We start from the raw sequence: 18,313 nt of genomic DNA on the forward strand, positions 1-18,313 counted from the left end.
CTGTGAGTAAAACTCAGGATTTACTCTCCAGCTCTTTCCTATATGTCCTAGAGCAGTATTGTCTATACCCATCATGCTGTATATTACATCCCAAGTACTTAAGTATCTTGTAACTGGAAGTTTATACCTTTTGACCACCATTCTCCCATTTCCCCTCCCCTGACTCCCCACCTCTGGTAACCTCAAATCTGATCTCTTTTCTTATGAGTTTTCTTGGGCTTTGTTTTTTTTAGATTCCACATATAAGTGAGATTATACAGTATTTGTCTTTCCCTGACTGGCTTCTCTCACATTAATGCCTTCAAGGCCCATCGATGTTGTCCCAAGTGGCACAGGATTTCCTCATTTTTTGTACCAACATAATATTTGATTGTATGTGTTTATATATACCACAACTTCTTCATCTATTTGTTCACTGATGGCCAGTTAGGTTGTTTCCATGTCTTGGCTATTGTAGGTTTACTTTTCCAACCAACTTTGTGACAGCATAAAACTTTGGCATCCTTGGGCCAAATGCCAGTAATGTCTTTGTCAATCAGTTAAACGGACTGGAACACACGTCCTTTAACATCTGAGGGCTGGTGACAGCACTCAAGATTTATGGCCCAGGCCAGGATGACCTCCCTCCTCCTCCTCCCCACCTTTCTCAGAAAGTTGAATAAGTGACAGACTATTTGGCTGGAAATCTTGATGTTTCTATGAAACATCTGCCCAGACTTGAGTTCTGTTTGATCTTGTATATCAAATCTGTTAGGCAGGGAAACAATGTTCATCAAATCATTATTCAGGTGGAAATTATGTTCCCCCAGCATGCCTGGAAGTAAAGTACATGACTGCTGACTTGTGATCTGAAAAGATAACCCAAGAAATATTAAATATCTTCCCTTCTAGATTCCACTGAGGCCTCGTATGTCACAATTAAAAAATGGATATCATCCAATTAGATGCAAACACTTGCTCACAATAACTATGCTTGAGTAATGCATAGCTGTTGTCAGCCATTCATACCTTAGTATAAATGAATTTATCTCACACTTTCTTCTGCAATAATGGCTAAGAGCAACTTGGTAATAACTATATCTATTGGATAACTACCATTAGTGGAAACTGTTCTTTAGATATTTTGCATATATCATAATTCTTATGAAGATCAAATGAGATGATACATGTAAAACACTCAGGAAAATGTCTGACTTAATTAAGTACTATGTTCAGTCTTTCTTAGTATTATAGTCATTTTTATTATCTCATTTAATCCTCACAACAACTCCATGAGGTAGCTTTTATTACTATCCCCATTTTACAGATGATGAACTTGAGGACTGAAGAGGAATTGTCACTTGCCAAAGATCACACAGCTAATAAGGAGTAGTCTGAGATTCAAAGCCGGGCAACTTGACTCCCAGGGTACAGGAAGGTACAAAAGCCAGGAGGAGACAGGAGGGAAGTCACCTAAATGTAAATTCTGCCTGTGGTGGGGCTGGTTAGTATTTCCAAATTTTTACTAAGCACACTATCCATGGTGTAAAGTGCTGTACTATGTATAATGTCCCATGAGGCACATATGAGGCCATGATCTCATCCTGGAAATGCTCACACTCTGGACAAGAAGGCCAGCATGAACCAGAAGTGAAATAACACTGGGGTACACATATGGTTCTCAAAGGGTCAACCACAGGACTCAGGGAAGAAAACCCCAGCCTCAAGGTTCCCAATTGGAATGTTGGGTCACAGTGACCATAGCTTCTAAACCAGACATCAGGACATATGGCTAACAGACAATTGCTTTTTCTAGTTTTTTATTTATGTGGAAAGTCTTAAAGAAGTATGAAAATAAATCACTTTTGTTAGATCTTAACAGATTTAATTGAAGTTAAAGTGCATGAAATCAGACCCATCCCCAAGGTTACCAGCTACTTTGAGGTTGCACTCCAGCACAGTGGGTGATGTTAGACCTGAGACCATGCTCTTCACAGGGCCACCCCTTCCACATCAAGTCCTTCTTCTACAGCCCCATAGCTCTCAAATTGAACCAACAGCCATTGCTCCTGGGTTAAGAGCCCCAGTGACGGGAGGAAAATCTTCCGAATACATTTAGCATTGAGTTGCAAATTATTAGTCTCAGCTTTGTAACTCCAGAAAAGTCACTGCTCACACCTATTCAACAGATGTTTTCTGCACAACAGCTGCATGCCAGATCATAATCTCCCAAGACACAATATGAGTAATACCCCATTGCCAACTTCAAACAGCTCATGGTTGAGTGGGCACGAAAAGATGGTGTTATGGTTCCAGGAAAGAAGCACTCCCTCCAAATGACTGGTATTGGTGGGGCTGGCTCAGGCTACGCAAAATCACAGTCAAAACTGGACAATACTTATTAACTCAGAGTGAGAAATGTGATTCCCAATACGACCAGCAGCCTCGTGATGGCTGGTCAGTGTATTTTCTCCCTGCAGAAAAGCCTCTATCTGAAGTCAAATTATTCTCAGCACAGTAATCCATGAACCTAAAATAAGAGCATAAGGAAGAAACTGGCCTATTGTCTCTATGAAAAAAGATCTCCCCAGGCACCCAGAGTGTTCAGCTCCACTGAGACTCCCTCTGCCTTGAAGAGGAGATAACCACACAGGCACGTTGAGTCTTTCTTCAGTTGATTTTATTGCCACCCTCCTGGGAGAGGCTTCCTTAGTCACATTCCAGCCCTGAGGGTAGACCCCGCCCACCTCTGGGTCTCCTTAGCATCACAACCCAGTGGGTCACTTGTGAAAAGGTTAACCTCAGCGAATGTAAATCCGGTTTCCTCAGGATTAACCTCGGACGCCACACTTACTAGGAATAAAGCCCCACACACCGAATAGTGTGTACACCTCTCACACACTGGCGACCCCACTCCAGTTGGGTGGCGCCTTTATTTTGCTAAAATTCAAGGGAGCTCCGAGTTCACTACATCTTAAATACTTGAGCCTTTGGCAATAGTCCTTGCTTTTCCCAACTCTGATTCTGCAAAAACCCAGAGTAAAATCAGAAGATCTGATAGAGACTCTCCTTTGACACAAGCGCTGGAAGGAGGGACCCGGACAGAGATGGGCTGGGAAGCAGAGGAGCTAGAAATTGTGAAGGCTTGCAAGTTAGTAAACCTGGATTTGAATCTCAGCGCTATTTTTTTTCTTCCTTTTTTTTTATTGAAGTATCGTTGATATACAATCTTACATTGGTTTCACGTATACAGTACAGTGGTTCAATAGTTACCCACATTATTAAATCCTCATCCCAACTAGTGCAGTTACTATCTGTCAACATAAAGAGATGTTACAGAATCATTGGCTATATTCTCCAAGCTGTATTCCCATTCCTGTGACCAACTAACATTATGTTTGAGAACTTTCATACCCCTTTACCTCCTCACTCTCCTCACCCACCCACCCCAACCGCTCCCCCACCAGTCACATCTCAGCATCTGTGAGTCCACTGCTATTTTGTTCATTTTGTTTTGTTTTGTTTGTATAGTCCACAAATAAGTAAAATCATATTGTATTTGTCTTCCCCCCACCTGGCTTATTTCACTGAGCATAATACCCTCTAGGTCCATCCATGTCGTCACAAATGGTAGGATTTCTTTCTTTTTTATGACTGAACAATATTCCATTAACACTGCTTTTTAATTATGTGATCTCAACAAATTAAGTCATTCCTTTTGAGCTTCACATTCATTTATTTTTTTTTTGATATTTTTATTGAAGTATAGTGGATATATAATATTATATTGGTTTCAAGTATACAACATAGTGATTCAACAGTTATATACAATGTTAAATCCTCACCCCAACTAGTGTAGTTACAGTCAACACAGAAGGATTGTAGAGAACTATATTCTCTATGCTGTACTTTTATCCCCATGACTAATTTATATTATGATCAAGATCTTGTGTCTCTTTATCCCCTTTACTTCCATCCACCGACCCAATTCTTCCCCCACGGTAACCACCAGTCACTTCTCAGTGTCTATGAGTCTACTGCTGTTTTGTTCACATTTCCTCATTTATAAAGGAAGGTAACAAAGATTAATGATGACATATCTACTTGTAGAGTCATTGTGGGTGTCACAGTGGAATAACCAGTGCCTGGTGTATAACAGAAGCTCATTAACATTAGTTGTCATTGCTGTTGACAAGAATGATGATACCAATGTAAACTGGGAATGAGCAGTTAAGTTTTGAGAAAAGCCAATTTCCAAGCATAATGTTGCCCAGTCGAGAAAAGACTTTGACATAAATAAGTTTGTCTTCATACACCTGGTGGGAAGCTCCCTTACAGCAGGCTGGGGAAAGTCTGTGACATCAGGCCCCTGCGCTCAGTCCCCTGGGGAACCTGTAGGGAGGAAAAGAAGAGAGAGAGAAGACCATGCGCTTGACAGCTACATAAATTAAGTGGATCCTGCTTAAATTCAATTGAAGGGGAGAAGCCATAATTCCAAAAGGTCTGTGGTAGAAAGAGCTCAGTGACGGTGTGGTGACGGAGAGGACCCTAGGCCTGGCATGGGCCCAGAAGGAAGAACTCAATCTCAGCTTAACGAGCAGTAATCAGGAGTGAACTTATTAGACAAGCCATGTTTTATGTCCTCAGCATGCTCCTCTACGAAAAAAAATACTTAACACTCTATGCCTATTTCTCAGCTGTAGTATTCACCTAACCACAGCACCAGCCCGTCACTTCCCCAAGAAGTCTTTTGCTAACGATTGGGTTAAAGAAAACTGAGCACCTCTATGGACACTCACTTAGTCTATCCACCAAAATCACACCCTGCATTGATTCAACCCCTGGCCCCCTCTGCTACAAAAGTTTCACATGCAGGAGGGCTGGAAAGCCTTCAGGGCAAGTGGACTCACCTAAGAGTTTGATGTGACCTATCCCCGGTATGGAATTGCCTTGTTATTTTGTTTTAAGTGCATCCCTTCTAAATAGCAAGTAAATGACTTTTGCTTTTCATCTAATTTGAAGGTGTCTGTAATGTCAAAATCTTTCCTTCAGCTACCTGTCAGGACAGCTCCATCTCCCGTCTTTGCCCTTGAAAAGGTAAAACATAGAGAGCACACTCAAGAGTGTGATGAAGGGGCTCTTTTCAGAGGAGCAGACAGGGTGAATGGTACAATACCCAGAGGTCAACCACAGTAGGAAGCTCTGTCCAACCGGAGGAGGAAATAGCAGGAAAGGGTCTCTGGACCAGAGAGGTGGCCTTGCCTGGAGGAAGGTGGCCACTGGCAAACCACGGTGAGCAGAGAAGAATCAGGGGGCATGGGTACCCCAACCTCATGCTCCCCCCACCCCATTTCCTACCAGAAGGCAGAGGGTAGGTGGGGTTCATAGAGGTCAGCCTACTGTGGCCCAGGGGATACAGGCAGCTGTAGATCTCATCTAACAGCAAATTGAAAGCTAACGTGCTATCCTTAACTATAGTAACTCAGTTTTTCACATTTCATTCTGATTGTTGATATGTTTGATGTCATTCCTCCTCTTATATACTTTTCCACTTACTTCTCTTTGTCACAACTTTCTATCAGTAAATAAAATACCATAATTAGAGAAATTATAAATAGAAAGCATTTGTATTTGTTATTTAGTGAAAAAGTATTTCTATGCTTTCATTTATTATTTCTATTATAGTTTTCTACTTACACTTTTTTCTTATTTTACCCTTTCTTGACATACCCTAAATTTTTCATCCATTTTTCTCCTTCCCAGACTTTGGGAGTTCTATATCTTGTTTCTAGTCTTCTGATGCTTACTCGAGTTTTAAATTCACTCAAACCTTTATTTCTCAAAAAAAATTTGTTTTGAAATTATTCTATGTATAAAGACACACACTTAGCACATCTTTTCTTCTTTGCCTCTCCCATCAGCACTCTAATGTTCTTTAGTCCACTGCAATCTTCTTAAGGTCACCTGGCTTCTCGGGCCTAAGAGACTTAAGAAGTACCTGGACCCAGCTGGTGAGATATCAATCAAAAATAAAAGACAGATACAGAAGGATCACTACTGCATCATACATATACAATGCACTGAAATAGTCAAACACCTTGAAGCAAAGAGTGCAGAGGCTGCCAGAAGGGAACAACAAAGAGATATTGGTCAAGTGGTAAGAAGTTTCAAATATACCAAATAAGTCCTAGAGAGCTCTGTACAGCACAGTGCCTGTCGTTAGCAATAGAACATTGTATACTTAAAAATTAGCTAAGAGAGCATATAGTACATGTTAAATGTTCTTATAGCATAAAAGCGTTAACAACAGTGTGAATCAAAAGGCAAGAGGGAGCTTTTGGATGAGATGGATAGGTTTATGGCGTAGACCAGTGATGGTTTCACAGGTGCGCATATATAGCCAAACTCATCAGGTTGTATGTGTTAGTTACGCATTGTCTTTTCTATGTTAAAAACTGTTTTTAATAATAAAGACAGAGGCCAAGTTACAGGGCAGCTAGTGAGAATATCTGTGGATACCAAGAGTGGGGTGGTGAAGTGTTGTATCCAGGACTGTGCAGCCCCATTTCTTCCCCCAGATTAGCTATGGATCTCAGCACCCTCAGCTCTCCAACCGATTGCAGTTCCCGTCCTTCCTCCACACAGGGCCCAGCAGCGCCCACCAGCCCTGGATCCTGGCCAAGGTCTTCACTCACTTTAACTGGACCTGGGTGGGCCTGGTGGGTTCTGACAATGGCAACTTGGAGTGACTACATAGGCAGCTCTAGGTACAGATCAGGTGCACAGGTGGCTGTGTGGCCTTCTCACAGTGAGGGTGAGAGCATCAATATCACAGCCAAGGTCACTGCCTCAAGGCCTGCTGCCACGGTCATCATCTGTGACCATTACCATTTCCACTTCAGGCTACTGGCTGAGACCCTCTGGGAAAACAATGTGACCTCAAGGATATGGATCTTCTGGGCCTCCTTCACCTACAATCCCTCAGTGCTGATCCCCAAGGTCCTGGATTTGCTGAATGGCAGCTTGAGCTTGACCATACACTCAGAAATAATGCCCAGCTTTGAGGACTTCCTGTTGGCACTGCGCCTGGCCATGTACCCAAGCAAGTCTGATGAGAAAGCTGTGAGAGTTGCCGCATGGCTGCAGGTGGTCTGGATTCGGGGGCTTCCAACCAAAATCCAGGGAAGAGGCTCAGAACTGCACAGGGCTTGAGAACATGACAGCTGTCCCCCTGTCTGCCTTCAAACTTCCTTACCTGATGGCCACTTACCACGCCTACCTGGCAACCAAAACCCTGCTGGTCGCCTTTGGGAACCTGATGACCTCTCCACAGGAGAAGGACTGTTCCTGGGAGGCAGCTGCGCCAATGCACAGAATGCCAGGCCTTGGCAGGTGAACAGCCAAGACCCTCTACCCACGTCCTGCCCCTCCCAGCTTGCTGTGAGCCACAGACTAGCAGCGAGGCCATATGGTCTCATGAAAGGAGCACTGGATTTAGAGCCAAAGTGACTTGGGCTCAAATTCCTTCTATTGAAAATATCAGGGTTCCAGCTCCAGAAGAGAGAACTGGCTCCAACCAGCAATGAGAGTCAATTATAAATGTTCAGGAATTATAAAAGTTGTTAAACCATGGAAATCAGAAAGCTCCAAAAATCCCAGCTTTTTTCCCCCAAGAGCCAGTTTAGTTTAGCATGAAACATTTAGCAGCATGCCACAGCAGTATGCAAGTAAAGAATGGAAAAGAAGTCAGAGTAGAAAAAAAAAAAAAAAAGTCTCTTAATATTAAAAGAATGTCTGCAAGCCAAGCACGGCTTCTTTAAGATGGGTTTTACGTAACTTTATCACTATTTATGTAGTATGAGTTCTTAAAGCTTGAAGAGTAATAATAGTTAACACTTTCTGAGTGCTATTCTATGCCAAGTAATGTTCCAGGATTTTATATGTATTCATGCATTTCATCTTGACAACCCTATGAGGTTGGACGTCTTTTTACAGATGAGAAGACTGAGAGGTGGGATAACATATCCAAGGTCACACAGCTGGTTTCAGGTAGAGTCAGGAATCATACCAGGCTGTCTGGCTCCAGAGTCTGGGCTCAGGGCCACTCATCTCTACTGCCTTTCTGTGTAAATGAAAAAATCTTCCAGGATTTAGACCCAGCTCTTCTACCAGTCAAGTGATTTGCTCAAATTCCCTCTTATATACTTACCTGGCCTCCTTGGCCTAAATCAATAAATATGCGTTTATGCTGCAAGTATTTACTAAGCAATTTCCACACACTTTGGAGCACTGGAGGATACAGAGAGGTATAAATCTGTGCTCGCTGTCTAAATGTTTACAGCCTAGTTAGAAAGAAAAGCAAATATCATACATACCAGGTATTGCAGGATATGGCCTGAGCCAGAGTGGCAAAGTGATCCAGTTGGTTCAAAGCATGGGATTAATTAAGAAAAAAAAAACAGTAGAAAGAAAAGCTTGAAAAGGCAAATGGGGAATCTATTATAAAGAACCTCAAAGGTCTTCTTAAAGAGTCCCAGAATTCTGTAAAAGATCACAACCTAATCACAGACTACAAGACAATCCCATCTTCTCCAATGATGCTAAAAGATCCAGAAGCACACCTTCTACAGCCCCTGGTGGGCTCCTGAAGCACTCTCCCTGTCCCCCCTTTCTACAACTTAAACTATTTCCATGAGGGACTGACAATGCGGCTTTCAGAGTCACATAATCTGAGGTTCTCGCAGCTATGAAGTGTTTAAGTGACACCAAAACATTCCTACTCCTCAGTCCACATCTTACGTTAGTCAAATGACATTGCCTAACAGCCACACTGCTGAGACGAACAGCTGGATACAGTGGTTCTTTGAAAGCAGGACTGCGTTTTGGGATCCCAGGTACCTATCCTGTAATCTGTATGGATGGATGGTGCAAAACTGGATAGACGGAGACATGCATATTCTTAAGACCAGCCTCCTGTAAACTGACCCTCAGCAAGAACCAGCACTTCCAGATTTCCATTAACTTGACTCTCACTTCCCTCCTCCTCCCCGAGATGAATGCAAACTTGGGAGATGAGAAAGCAGTGTCTTTTTTTTTTTTCATAAAATATGCAGAGATAAAGTGCCTTCCTCCAAATGCCAGGAGCACAAATGGGGGAGAACAGCCCCATGATGTGGAGGAAGCACCCCTTGCCTGCTCTGCTCCTATCTGGTTCTTTTCCGCCTCCTTTCTCCCTGCCGCAGGTGCTGCATTACACCCAGAAGGTTTGCTTCACCACCAGAGTGCACGAAGAGGTCCTCTTCACCAAAGATGGGGAGATACCAGCAATGTTTGACATCTATGTCCTCCCAGACCAGAGCGGACAGACAACGATTGTTGGACATTTTGACTTCAGAGCACTGCCGGGAAAAAAGCTGCTGATCACTGACAGTACTGTGACCTGGGCAGAGGGACTCCAAGGTGCTGCTGAGAGCTGCCTAAGAACCCAGCCCACACTGGCCCTCATGCCCCTGAGCACCCAGCAGTATTTGTTCTGTTGAACTGACCTGGGCACTTAGTCAAAAGGAGGGCAGGGTGGACTATTGATTTACACAACTCTCAGGCTGCTCGGCAAATAAAACTTTCCAAAGCCACTGCCTGGCTCCCAAAACAAAGAAGCTTGCTAAAGGCAAAGCTAATCCATGAGCAAATGGAAAAGCAAACCATATATGATTGCCAATTCACGTTTGCCCTCAGATTGCTAGTGTGTCTACCTGGAGTTGCCACTGGTTTAGCGTATGTCCTTATGTCAAGAGACAATTGATGCCAAATTCTCTGAAAGAATGGAAAATTACTCCTGGAACCCCATTAGTCCTTTCCCAGACCCCTAAATATCTAAAGTCACCAGGTGGAGACTTCTAATTTTAAGTGCAGTTGCATCTAAACTATCACACCATGCCTTCTGCAGTTTCCTCCAACTCATCGAGGTAGAGTTAAGCACTTCTTTTTTGAGTAACTACAGCATTTTCCACATGCCTCTATAATGAGAATAAAGGTAATTACTGTAACAGATACAGTATGTTTTAGCCCCATCTGCAGTGATTTCAAACTGGTTCTCTCTGGTCTCACCTTAGTCTGGCATGTCTTTGTCCACTCCCTGGACCAGCATACCCCTATGCGCAAAGTCCCCCACCCTGGGAGAAGGAACCCAGGTGGCTGGTGAACAAGCCAGCAGAGTAGCATTCCAGGAAGAAGTGAGCTTCATTGCTCCCTTGCTGTCAGGTCATCACTCAGTAGCTTTAGGTATCTTCTCGCTCACCTCTCCTTCCTGACTTAAAAAATATTTTAATCAGATCTTTCCAAAAAATGCATTCTGAAAGCATGATCTGAATGTCATTTGTTCTCAACTCAGAGTATGATTTTTGCCTCCCCGGGACACTGGCAATGTCTGGAGCCATTTTTGGTTGTCACAACTTCAGGAGAATGCTATTGGCTCCAGCGGATAGAGACAGGGGCTGTTGCTCAACAGCCTACCATGCACAGGACATCTGCCATAACGAATAGTAATCCGGTGCTAAATTTCAGTAGAGGTAAGGGTTGAAAAACCACAGGCTGAATTTCACTCAGTCTGGTGTATGATCCTTACACTGTACTGTTGAAATCCATCTGTTACTCCTTTGTTGAGGGTTTCTGCATCTATGTTCATCAGGTATATCGACCTGTAATTTCCTTTTGGTGTGTGATGTCTTTGGTTTCCTTATCAGGGTAATGCTAGCCTCATAATATGAGTTTGGACACTTTCCCTCCTCTTTGTCATTTTTGACAAAAAGATAAATCTTTGAATGTTTGGTAGAATTCGCCATGAAGCCATCTAGTCCTGGACTTTTGTTTATGGAGAGGGTTTTGATGACTGTATCATCTCCTTACTAGTCATAAATCTACTCAGATTTTCTATGATTTCATGATTCAGTCTTGGAAGATTATAAATAGAAATTTATCCATTTCTTCTATGTTGTCCAACTTCATGCTGTATAATTGTTCACAGTCACTTATGAGTCTTCATATTTCTGTGGTATCATTGTTCTTCTTGGTCATTTCTGATTTTATTTATTTGAGCCCTCTCTTTTTTTCTTCATGAATCTAGTCTAGCTAAAGGTTTCTCAACTTTGTTTATCTTTTCAAAGAACCAGCTCAAATGTCCTGTTTCTATTTTTTTTAGTATCTATCCCACACCAATCTTAATTATTCCTTCCTTCTACTAAGTTTGGGCTTCACTTATTTTTCCTTTTTCTAGTTCCTGTACCGGTAAAGTTAAATTGTTTATTTGAGATTTCTCTTGTTTCTTGAAGAAGGCCTTAATTGCCATGGTCTTAGGACCACCTTTCTGTACCTTATAGATTTTGATATGTCATAATTCTGTTTATTTTTTCTATGTATTTTTTACTTCTCCTTTGATTTCTTCTATGACCCAGCAGTTGTTCAGTAACATGTTGTTTAATCTCACCAAATTATTTTTCCAGTTTTTTGTAACTGACTTATAGTTTCAGATCATTGTGGCCACAAGAGGTGCTTTATATGATTTCAATTTTGTTAAATTTACTGAGAATTGTTTGGTGGCCTAACATGTGACCTATCCTGGAGAATGTTCCATGCGCACTTGAGAAGAATGACTATTATGGTGCTTTTGGGTGGAACATTCTGTGTATCTCTAATAAGACTACTTGGTCTGATGTGTTGTTTAAAGCCAATGTTTCCTTACTGATTTTCTGTCCCGATGATCTATCCATGATATAAGTACAACATTAAAATCCCCTACTATTACTATACTGCTTTTAATTTCTCCCTTTGGGTCTGTTAATATTTGCTTTACCATATTCTGGTGTTCCCATGTTGGGTGCAGATGTACTTATAAATGTTCTGTCTTCTTGCTGAATTGATCCCCTTATCAGTATGGGGTGCCCTATTCATTACCATCTTGGTATTGAATTACCTTAGTAGGCATCCCATAAATATTGAGGAAAATCCCACTAATGAGTCAATCTGTATTTTACCAAGATGTCATTCATTCAACAGGTATCTATTTTGTCTGATATGAACATAGCTATGCCAGCTTTCTCTTCTTTTCCATTTGCATGGAATATCTTTCTCCCTCCCTTCACTTTCAATAAGTGTGTCCTTACTACTTAAAATGAGTCTCTATAGGCAGTGTATAGATGTTTTGTTTTGTTCATTCAACCACTCTATGCCTTTTGATTGGAGAATTTACTCCATTTGCAGGAAAGTATTTACTGATAGATTTGGACTTAGCGCCATTTTTGTAATTGTTTTCTGGCTTTTCTCATAGTTCCTCTCTTTTTTTCTCTTCCAAGAGCTCAATTTTACCTACTGTTATTTCCCTAATACCTTGCACAGTCCCTGATACATGAAGCATATTGGTGACCACTTGAGCAAGAAAGGGAAGGAAAGGAAAGACAAAACAGGGAAAGAAAAGAAAAGGAGTAAAGAGGGTTTTCAGTGTTTAAACGAAGGAAAGAGAGGGAAAAACCAGTAAGTCAGAGTGACGAAGCCAGTTCCCTTAAGACCTGATCACACAGATGCTGTTCATTCCCCTCTAAAGTCTCCCCAACATGCTCTCGCCTCTTGTGCATAAGTCCTTTCTCCGAATTGCAATGAAAAATGTCCTATGAAAACCAGGAAGTCAGCCCTATCTGGGAAATCAAACTGCTGCTACAGTTGCCTTCCCTACCCCAGTGGAGAGATGGCTGTGGCACCAGGTAAAGCGGGAGGCTGCCCTTGGTCAGAAGGATGCCAGCCAGCAGCCAGGGTGGGCTTCAAATGAGAGCTGATAGTCATGTCAAGGGAAGATTCCTTTAATGAGAAGAAAATTTCAGGGAAGAGGAAATAGAATAGATGATGTCAATGCATTCTTCCCACATGCTACATTGAAGTCATTTAAAAATATAAATTCACTCTTTCTTCCATCAACCATGAGTTTGTCCAAATTGTGTGCCTAGTTTAATGTCTGGCACATAGTAGGCATTCCATAAATATTGAGGAAAATCCCACTAATGAGTCAATCTGTATTTTACTAAGATGTCATTCATTCAACAGGTATCTACTGGCACCTATTGCATGCAGCCATTGTACAAGGGTCATCATAACAAATACATCACAACCCTTGGACTCACAGAGCTCATAAACTGTTAAAGGAGAGTGACCGTTGTCCCTCCCACATCTAACACAATAAAGAAACTAGACTCTAGAGTGAAATATTTGCTTTAATAAAAGTTCAAACATCAAACCATGAGAGTGCAGAGAAACAATTTTAACAAAGGGTATGTAGGGAGACACTTCACTGGAAGGGCAGTATACACACCTTGAATGAGAAGTAGGGTCTCAAAGGCCATGGAGCATGACAAGGATAATCCAGGACAAGGAGTAAGTAAAAACTCAAGGCATGAAAGCAATAAGGAGCCCAGATGGCTTGAGTACCCTCTGTGGCGGAGATACAGGAAGCAGGTGGCCAGATCGTGGACGGCCTTACCTGCCAGACTCAGGAGCACGCACTCCGTTCTATAGGAAACGGAAGCCACTGAGTTATTTACCCAGGGAAGCAGTGTGCATTTAATATGTGTTTGTGGGAGTTCAACACATAATGAATGCACTTACAGGAAAGGGATAATGGTCAGGAAGACCAGGCTCAGGGTCCAGGTAATTACTGAAGACACAGGTTTAGGCAAAATCTCTCCTCACACTTAGTGCTCCCGGTGGGTGAAAAGTAAGAATATACTTTTTCTATTCAAAGAGAAAAGCACTGCTGGATGAAGCTGAGGAGGAGCCACCAGATGCTAAAGAGGGAATGCCAAAAATGATAAATAAATCCTCGGCTTGAAGATGAGGAGGACATGAATTCAGAGTATCTAGGAACAGGGAGACATAACCAAATCAAGCAAAGAGGTCAGATCAGAAGATACGACTTCTCCAGAACTCCAGCCACAAAGTCTCTTTAAAATCACTAAGGAAAGCAAAGTTCTGATAAGTTCTGTCAAAGGGGTGATTTAGAAGAGTGTGGCTCCATAAAAACGGGAGAGAGATTGTGTAAACACCCCATAAACATCCCTTAAATCGAATAGGCTGATGAATGAATAAATACACTGGCACAGGGGTCACTCAGTTCAAAGGGATGACATAGGTAGGAGCTGGAGCTCGCACAGGTAGTCCTGTCAATATCATTCCACTCTAGTCTGATGCGTGAGAAGCAGCTGCAGTCAGGATTCCTGCCATCTGTGTCTTTGGTTCTGAATCTGAGGACATCACACACATCTGGCAAACCCATTACAGCAAGATAGAAATACACTAAACCTACTGGAAAAGCCATCGCAAGTCTTATTACTGCTTGACCATGAGAAAGTTTCCAGATGCTTCCCCACATTGTTCTCTGACCCAGTTACTCTTTCTCCCTTAAGATAGCCCTGCATGTGAGAAGTGTCCTGAGGACCAGTGGCCCAGGATGGAGAGGACTCAGTGCACACCCAGAACCGTTGACTTCTTGTCCTTCCACGAGCCCCTTGGCATGGTGCTGACTACCTGCACAGCCCTGCTTTTCCTCCTCGCCCTGGCCATCTTAGGCATCTACATCTGGCACCACCACACCCCCATCGTCAGAGCCACTAACTGCCAGCTCAGCTACATTCTGCTGTCCTCCTTGATCCGCTGTTTCCTCTGGCCCTTCATGTTCATTGGGCACCCAGGACCCCTCACCTGTGCTGGGTGCCAGGCAGCTTTTGGGGTCACCTTCATCATCTGTGTTTCAGCTGTGCTGGCCAAACCATCATGATGGTGACAGCCTTCCATGCCACCCGGCCAGACACCCAGATTAGGAAGTGGCCAGGTCAGTGCTCCCTAGCACCATCCCCATTATCTATTCCTTGGTCCAGGCAACCTTGTGTACACTCTGGGCAACTGGAGAGCCCCCCAGCCTGTCAACTCTACAGAGCCTGGGTCCACAGTGACCTGAAAAGGTGACAAGGGCTCCTTGGAACTGTTCTGTGCCATGCTGGTTGGGTTTGCTAGGTCCAGTCAGCTTGCTGGTGGCCTTCCCTGCCTGCCGCCTGCCTGACCCCTTCAATGAAGCGAAGCATGTCACTCTCAGTGTGTGGATCTGCTCCTGTATCTGGGTGTCCATCATCCCTGCGTACCTGAGTACCCAAGGCAAAGACACAGTGGCCATGGAGGGCTTTGCCATCTTAGGTTCTGGAGCAGGCCTCCTGTCCTGCCTCTTCATTCCCAAATGCTACATCATCTTTCTCCACCCAGAAAAGAGCACAGAAGTACAAATGCTTTGGAGGCATCATATCATCTCAAGTGAGAAAAACAGAAGTGGGCTGTAGGAGGGCCACTTTACTGGGATGCCTTTGCTGGACTCACCACCAGGAAAACCCTCCTTACCACACAGGTCTGGACCCCTCCTTGTCACTTAGCTGCTTCTATTTTCTGTTTCATTCTATCAAAGGGAAATGAGACACATTTGCAAATACATTGTCTTTGATGGAAGCATTTGCTCTAACTCATCCTGGAGCCCCCAGCCACCAGCCGGTGCCTGTTGCAAAGAGGAGACAGAGTAGTTGTCTGATGAATGAATACATCAGCTTTGCAAAGTTAGCCTTGGAAGAGATATTCGAGAGGAGGCATCGAGGGAGGGTGGTTGAATGGATCCTCCTGGCTCCTCCATGCTGCAGCTATGTGACTGTGATAATGTTGCCCATCCTCTCAGAGCCTCACTTTCCTGCAACGTGAAATGAGACTAAACCTTTCTTAGTTGTTTGAAGATGAAGTGAGAAAATGTGTGAATGTTATGAAACATTCAACAGGTAGGTATTTAAAGGTGTCCAGTGCACCCTGTCCTTTTACAATGAGGGAAATGAGGCCGAGAGAGGGACCAGTGTACCCAGGGCATCAGTGCACAGATTTAAGAGTCAGATAATCAGTTTCAAGTCCTAGCTCTGCCATTTACTTAGCTGTGTGCCTTAAGCAAGTTACTTAACTTCTCTGTATAACAGTTTTTCTCATGTATGAAGGAACAGAGGACTGTTAGTATTTATAAGCATTTAGAGAAGTACCTGTTATATAGTAAAGGCTATACAAGTATTGGTTAAATAATTCAATAGAAGTATACATAGTGGCAAATCTGGATCTCTTGATTCATTGCTGAATAACTTGAACTTTTATGAGATTCTTGCTCCACACAAGGTCCTGAGGAGACGCCTCCAGGGAGGCTCAGAGTCCTTAGAAACAAAGAGCTTGTGATATAACATTTCCAACCTAACCCAATTGGATTAAACTAAATACATCTATTGTGAAACTGTTTTATAAGAAGTAAACAACCTGTTCCTGGTCTGATTAATTCCCATTCTTTGAGTAGATGATGACAGGTGACTGTCACAGACCCATGACCCCTAAAGCAAATCCTGCTCTAAATGAAGCCCCTCCACAATCCATGAGAGTGTGAGGATATTGATGACACCCACTAAATATCAGGCACTTCTTGCCTACTGGGACCCAGTGCTGACCATGTAAACAACAAGAAGATCCTAGATTAGGGGTTGGCAAATGGTCTCTGTTACAACTACTCAACTCTATCATTTCAGCATAAAAGCAGCCATAGACAATACAGATAGTGTGTGTTCTAATAAAACTTAATTTATGAACACTGAAATTTTAGTTTTATAAAATGTTTATGTGTCATGAAATATTATTCTACTTTTGATTTGTTTTCAACTATTTAAAAAGACAAAAATCATTCCTAGCTCACACATCATTAAAAACAGTGCTGAACCAGATTTGGCCCACAGGCCTTAGTATGCCAATATCCGAGGGTAGATTGACTCTATGACACAGAAGGAACTAGGATCTTTAAATGCCTGTTGAGCGGAGCTACCCACCAACCTGGAACACCTTTCAGGGAAGAGAAAACATCCTTTCTTTAAGCTCCGTTCTATTCAGCCTCTCTTGTTATAGGAGATTAACCACTAACACACGATCCATAACTATTGATCACCTGGTGTGCTCCATTCCATAGACCTCACCATCCTCCTTCTCAAGAGCCAAGGCAAGGAGACTGGGTCCCTCCCTACCTCCTCATTGACCTTTCCAAGACCCACAGGATAAGGCCCTGCCCAGAGCTCCCTTTACCTCTTTGTTCCGAAGACTGTAGATGAGGGGGTTGAGCATTGGCGTGACAATGGAGTAGAAGACAGACACCACCTTGTTGAAGCCGATGGAGGATGCCACTTTGGTCCGGACATACATAAAGAAAAGAGTGCCATAGAAGAGGCTCACCACAGTCAGGTGAGCTGCACAAGTGGAGAAGGCCTTCCGGCGCTCAGCAGCTGAACGGATATGGAACAGCGTCCAGACGATGTTGCCGTAGGACCCAGCAATGACCGTAGAGGAGGCAAAGAGCACCACCAGAGAGACAAGGAAGTCTGCGGTCTCCTTCAGGGTGACATCCGAGCAGGACAAGGCTAGCAGGGGTGAGGCATCACAGAAGAAGTGGTCGATGGCATTGGGACCACAAAACATCAGCTGGGACATGAGATAGATGGGCAAGACAGGCGTGAGGAAGCCCACTAGCCAACAAGCACCTGCCAGGTAGATGCAGGTGTCCCAGGAGACCAAGGTCCCATATCGGAGAGGCATACATATGGCCACATAGCGGTCATAGGCCATGGCAGCCAATAGGAAACACTCAGTCGCCCCGAGGAAGGTGAAGATGAAGAGCTGGGACAGGCAACCAGCATAGGAGATAGTCTTGCCCCCATCTACCCCAGTAAAACCAGCCAGCATTTTGGGCACTGTGACTGAAGTGTACATGATTTCAAGGCAGGACAAGTGGGTCAGGAAGAAATACATGGGTCTACGTAGCCGGCGGTCTAAACCTACCACCAAGATGATGGCTGAGTTCTCCACCAAGGTGAACAGGTACATGGCGAGGAAGAGTATAAAGAAGAGAAGGCGTGCTTCGTGCAGCTCAGCAAAGCCCACCATGACAAACTCAGTCACCTGGGTCCAGTTTGGGGCATCAACTATGGGCATGACAGCTCAGCAGACCCAGCCTCAAAGGTAATGACAGCTCAGGCAGAACCTGTGTGGATGTTGGACTGAAATGTCTTTCACTTCAGTAAAGTAAAGTAGAGTCAAGACACGATCCCTCCCCTCAAAGAATTCATAGTCCAGGAGAGGCACAAAGAAACATTTTCAGTACAAAATTAAAAGTGCTGAGTAGAAATCATGGGTAGGTATATTATGGGAGGAAGAGTAGGGAAATGCAACCAGTCTCGAGGAATCAGAGAGATCT

The 18,313-nt window shown here is 43.4% G+C and overlaps 1 protein-coding gene across 1 annotated transcript; it reads right to left on the bottom strand.

Moving 5' to 3' along the window:
- Window positions 1-17,094: 17,094 nt before the first annotated feature.
- Window positions 17,095-18,051, bottom strand: OR6Q1 (olfactory receptor family 6 subfamily Q member 1). Its single transcript, XM_017644234.3, has one exon. It carries the CDS (start codon window positions 18,049-18,051, stop codon window positions 17,095-17,097), a length of 957 nt encoding a protein of 318 aa, XP_017499723.3.
- Window positions 18,052-18,313: the final 262 nt, after the last annotated feature.

The sequence above is a fragment of the Manis javanica genome, chromosome 11, assembly GCF_040802235.1.
Source record: "Manis javanica isolate MJ-LG chromosome 11, MJ_LKY, whole genome shotgun sequence".
Taxonomy (NCBI): domain Eukaryota; kingdom Metazoa; phylum Chordata; class Mammalia; order Pholidota; family Manidae; genus Manis; species Manis javanica.

Bases quoted from the DNA above. Each gene is read 5' to 3' on its own strand.
- OR6Q1 (XM_017644234.3), bottom strand. From the start codon at position 18,051: ATGCCCATAGTTGATGCCCCAAACTGGACCCAGGTGACTGAGTTTGTC.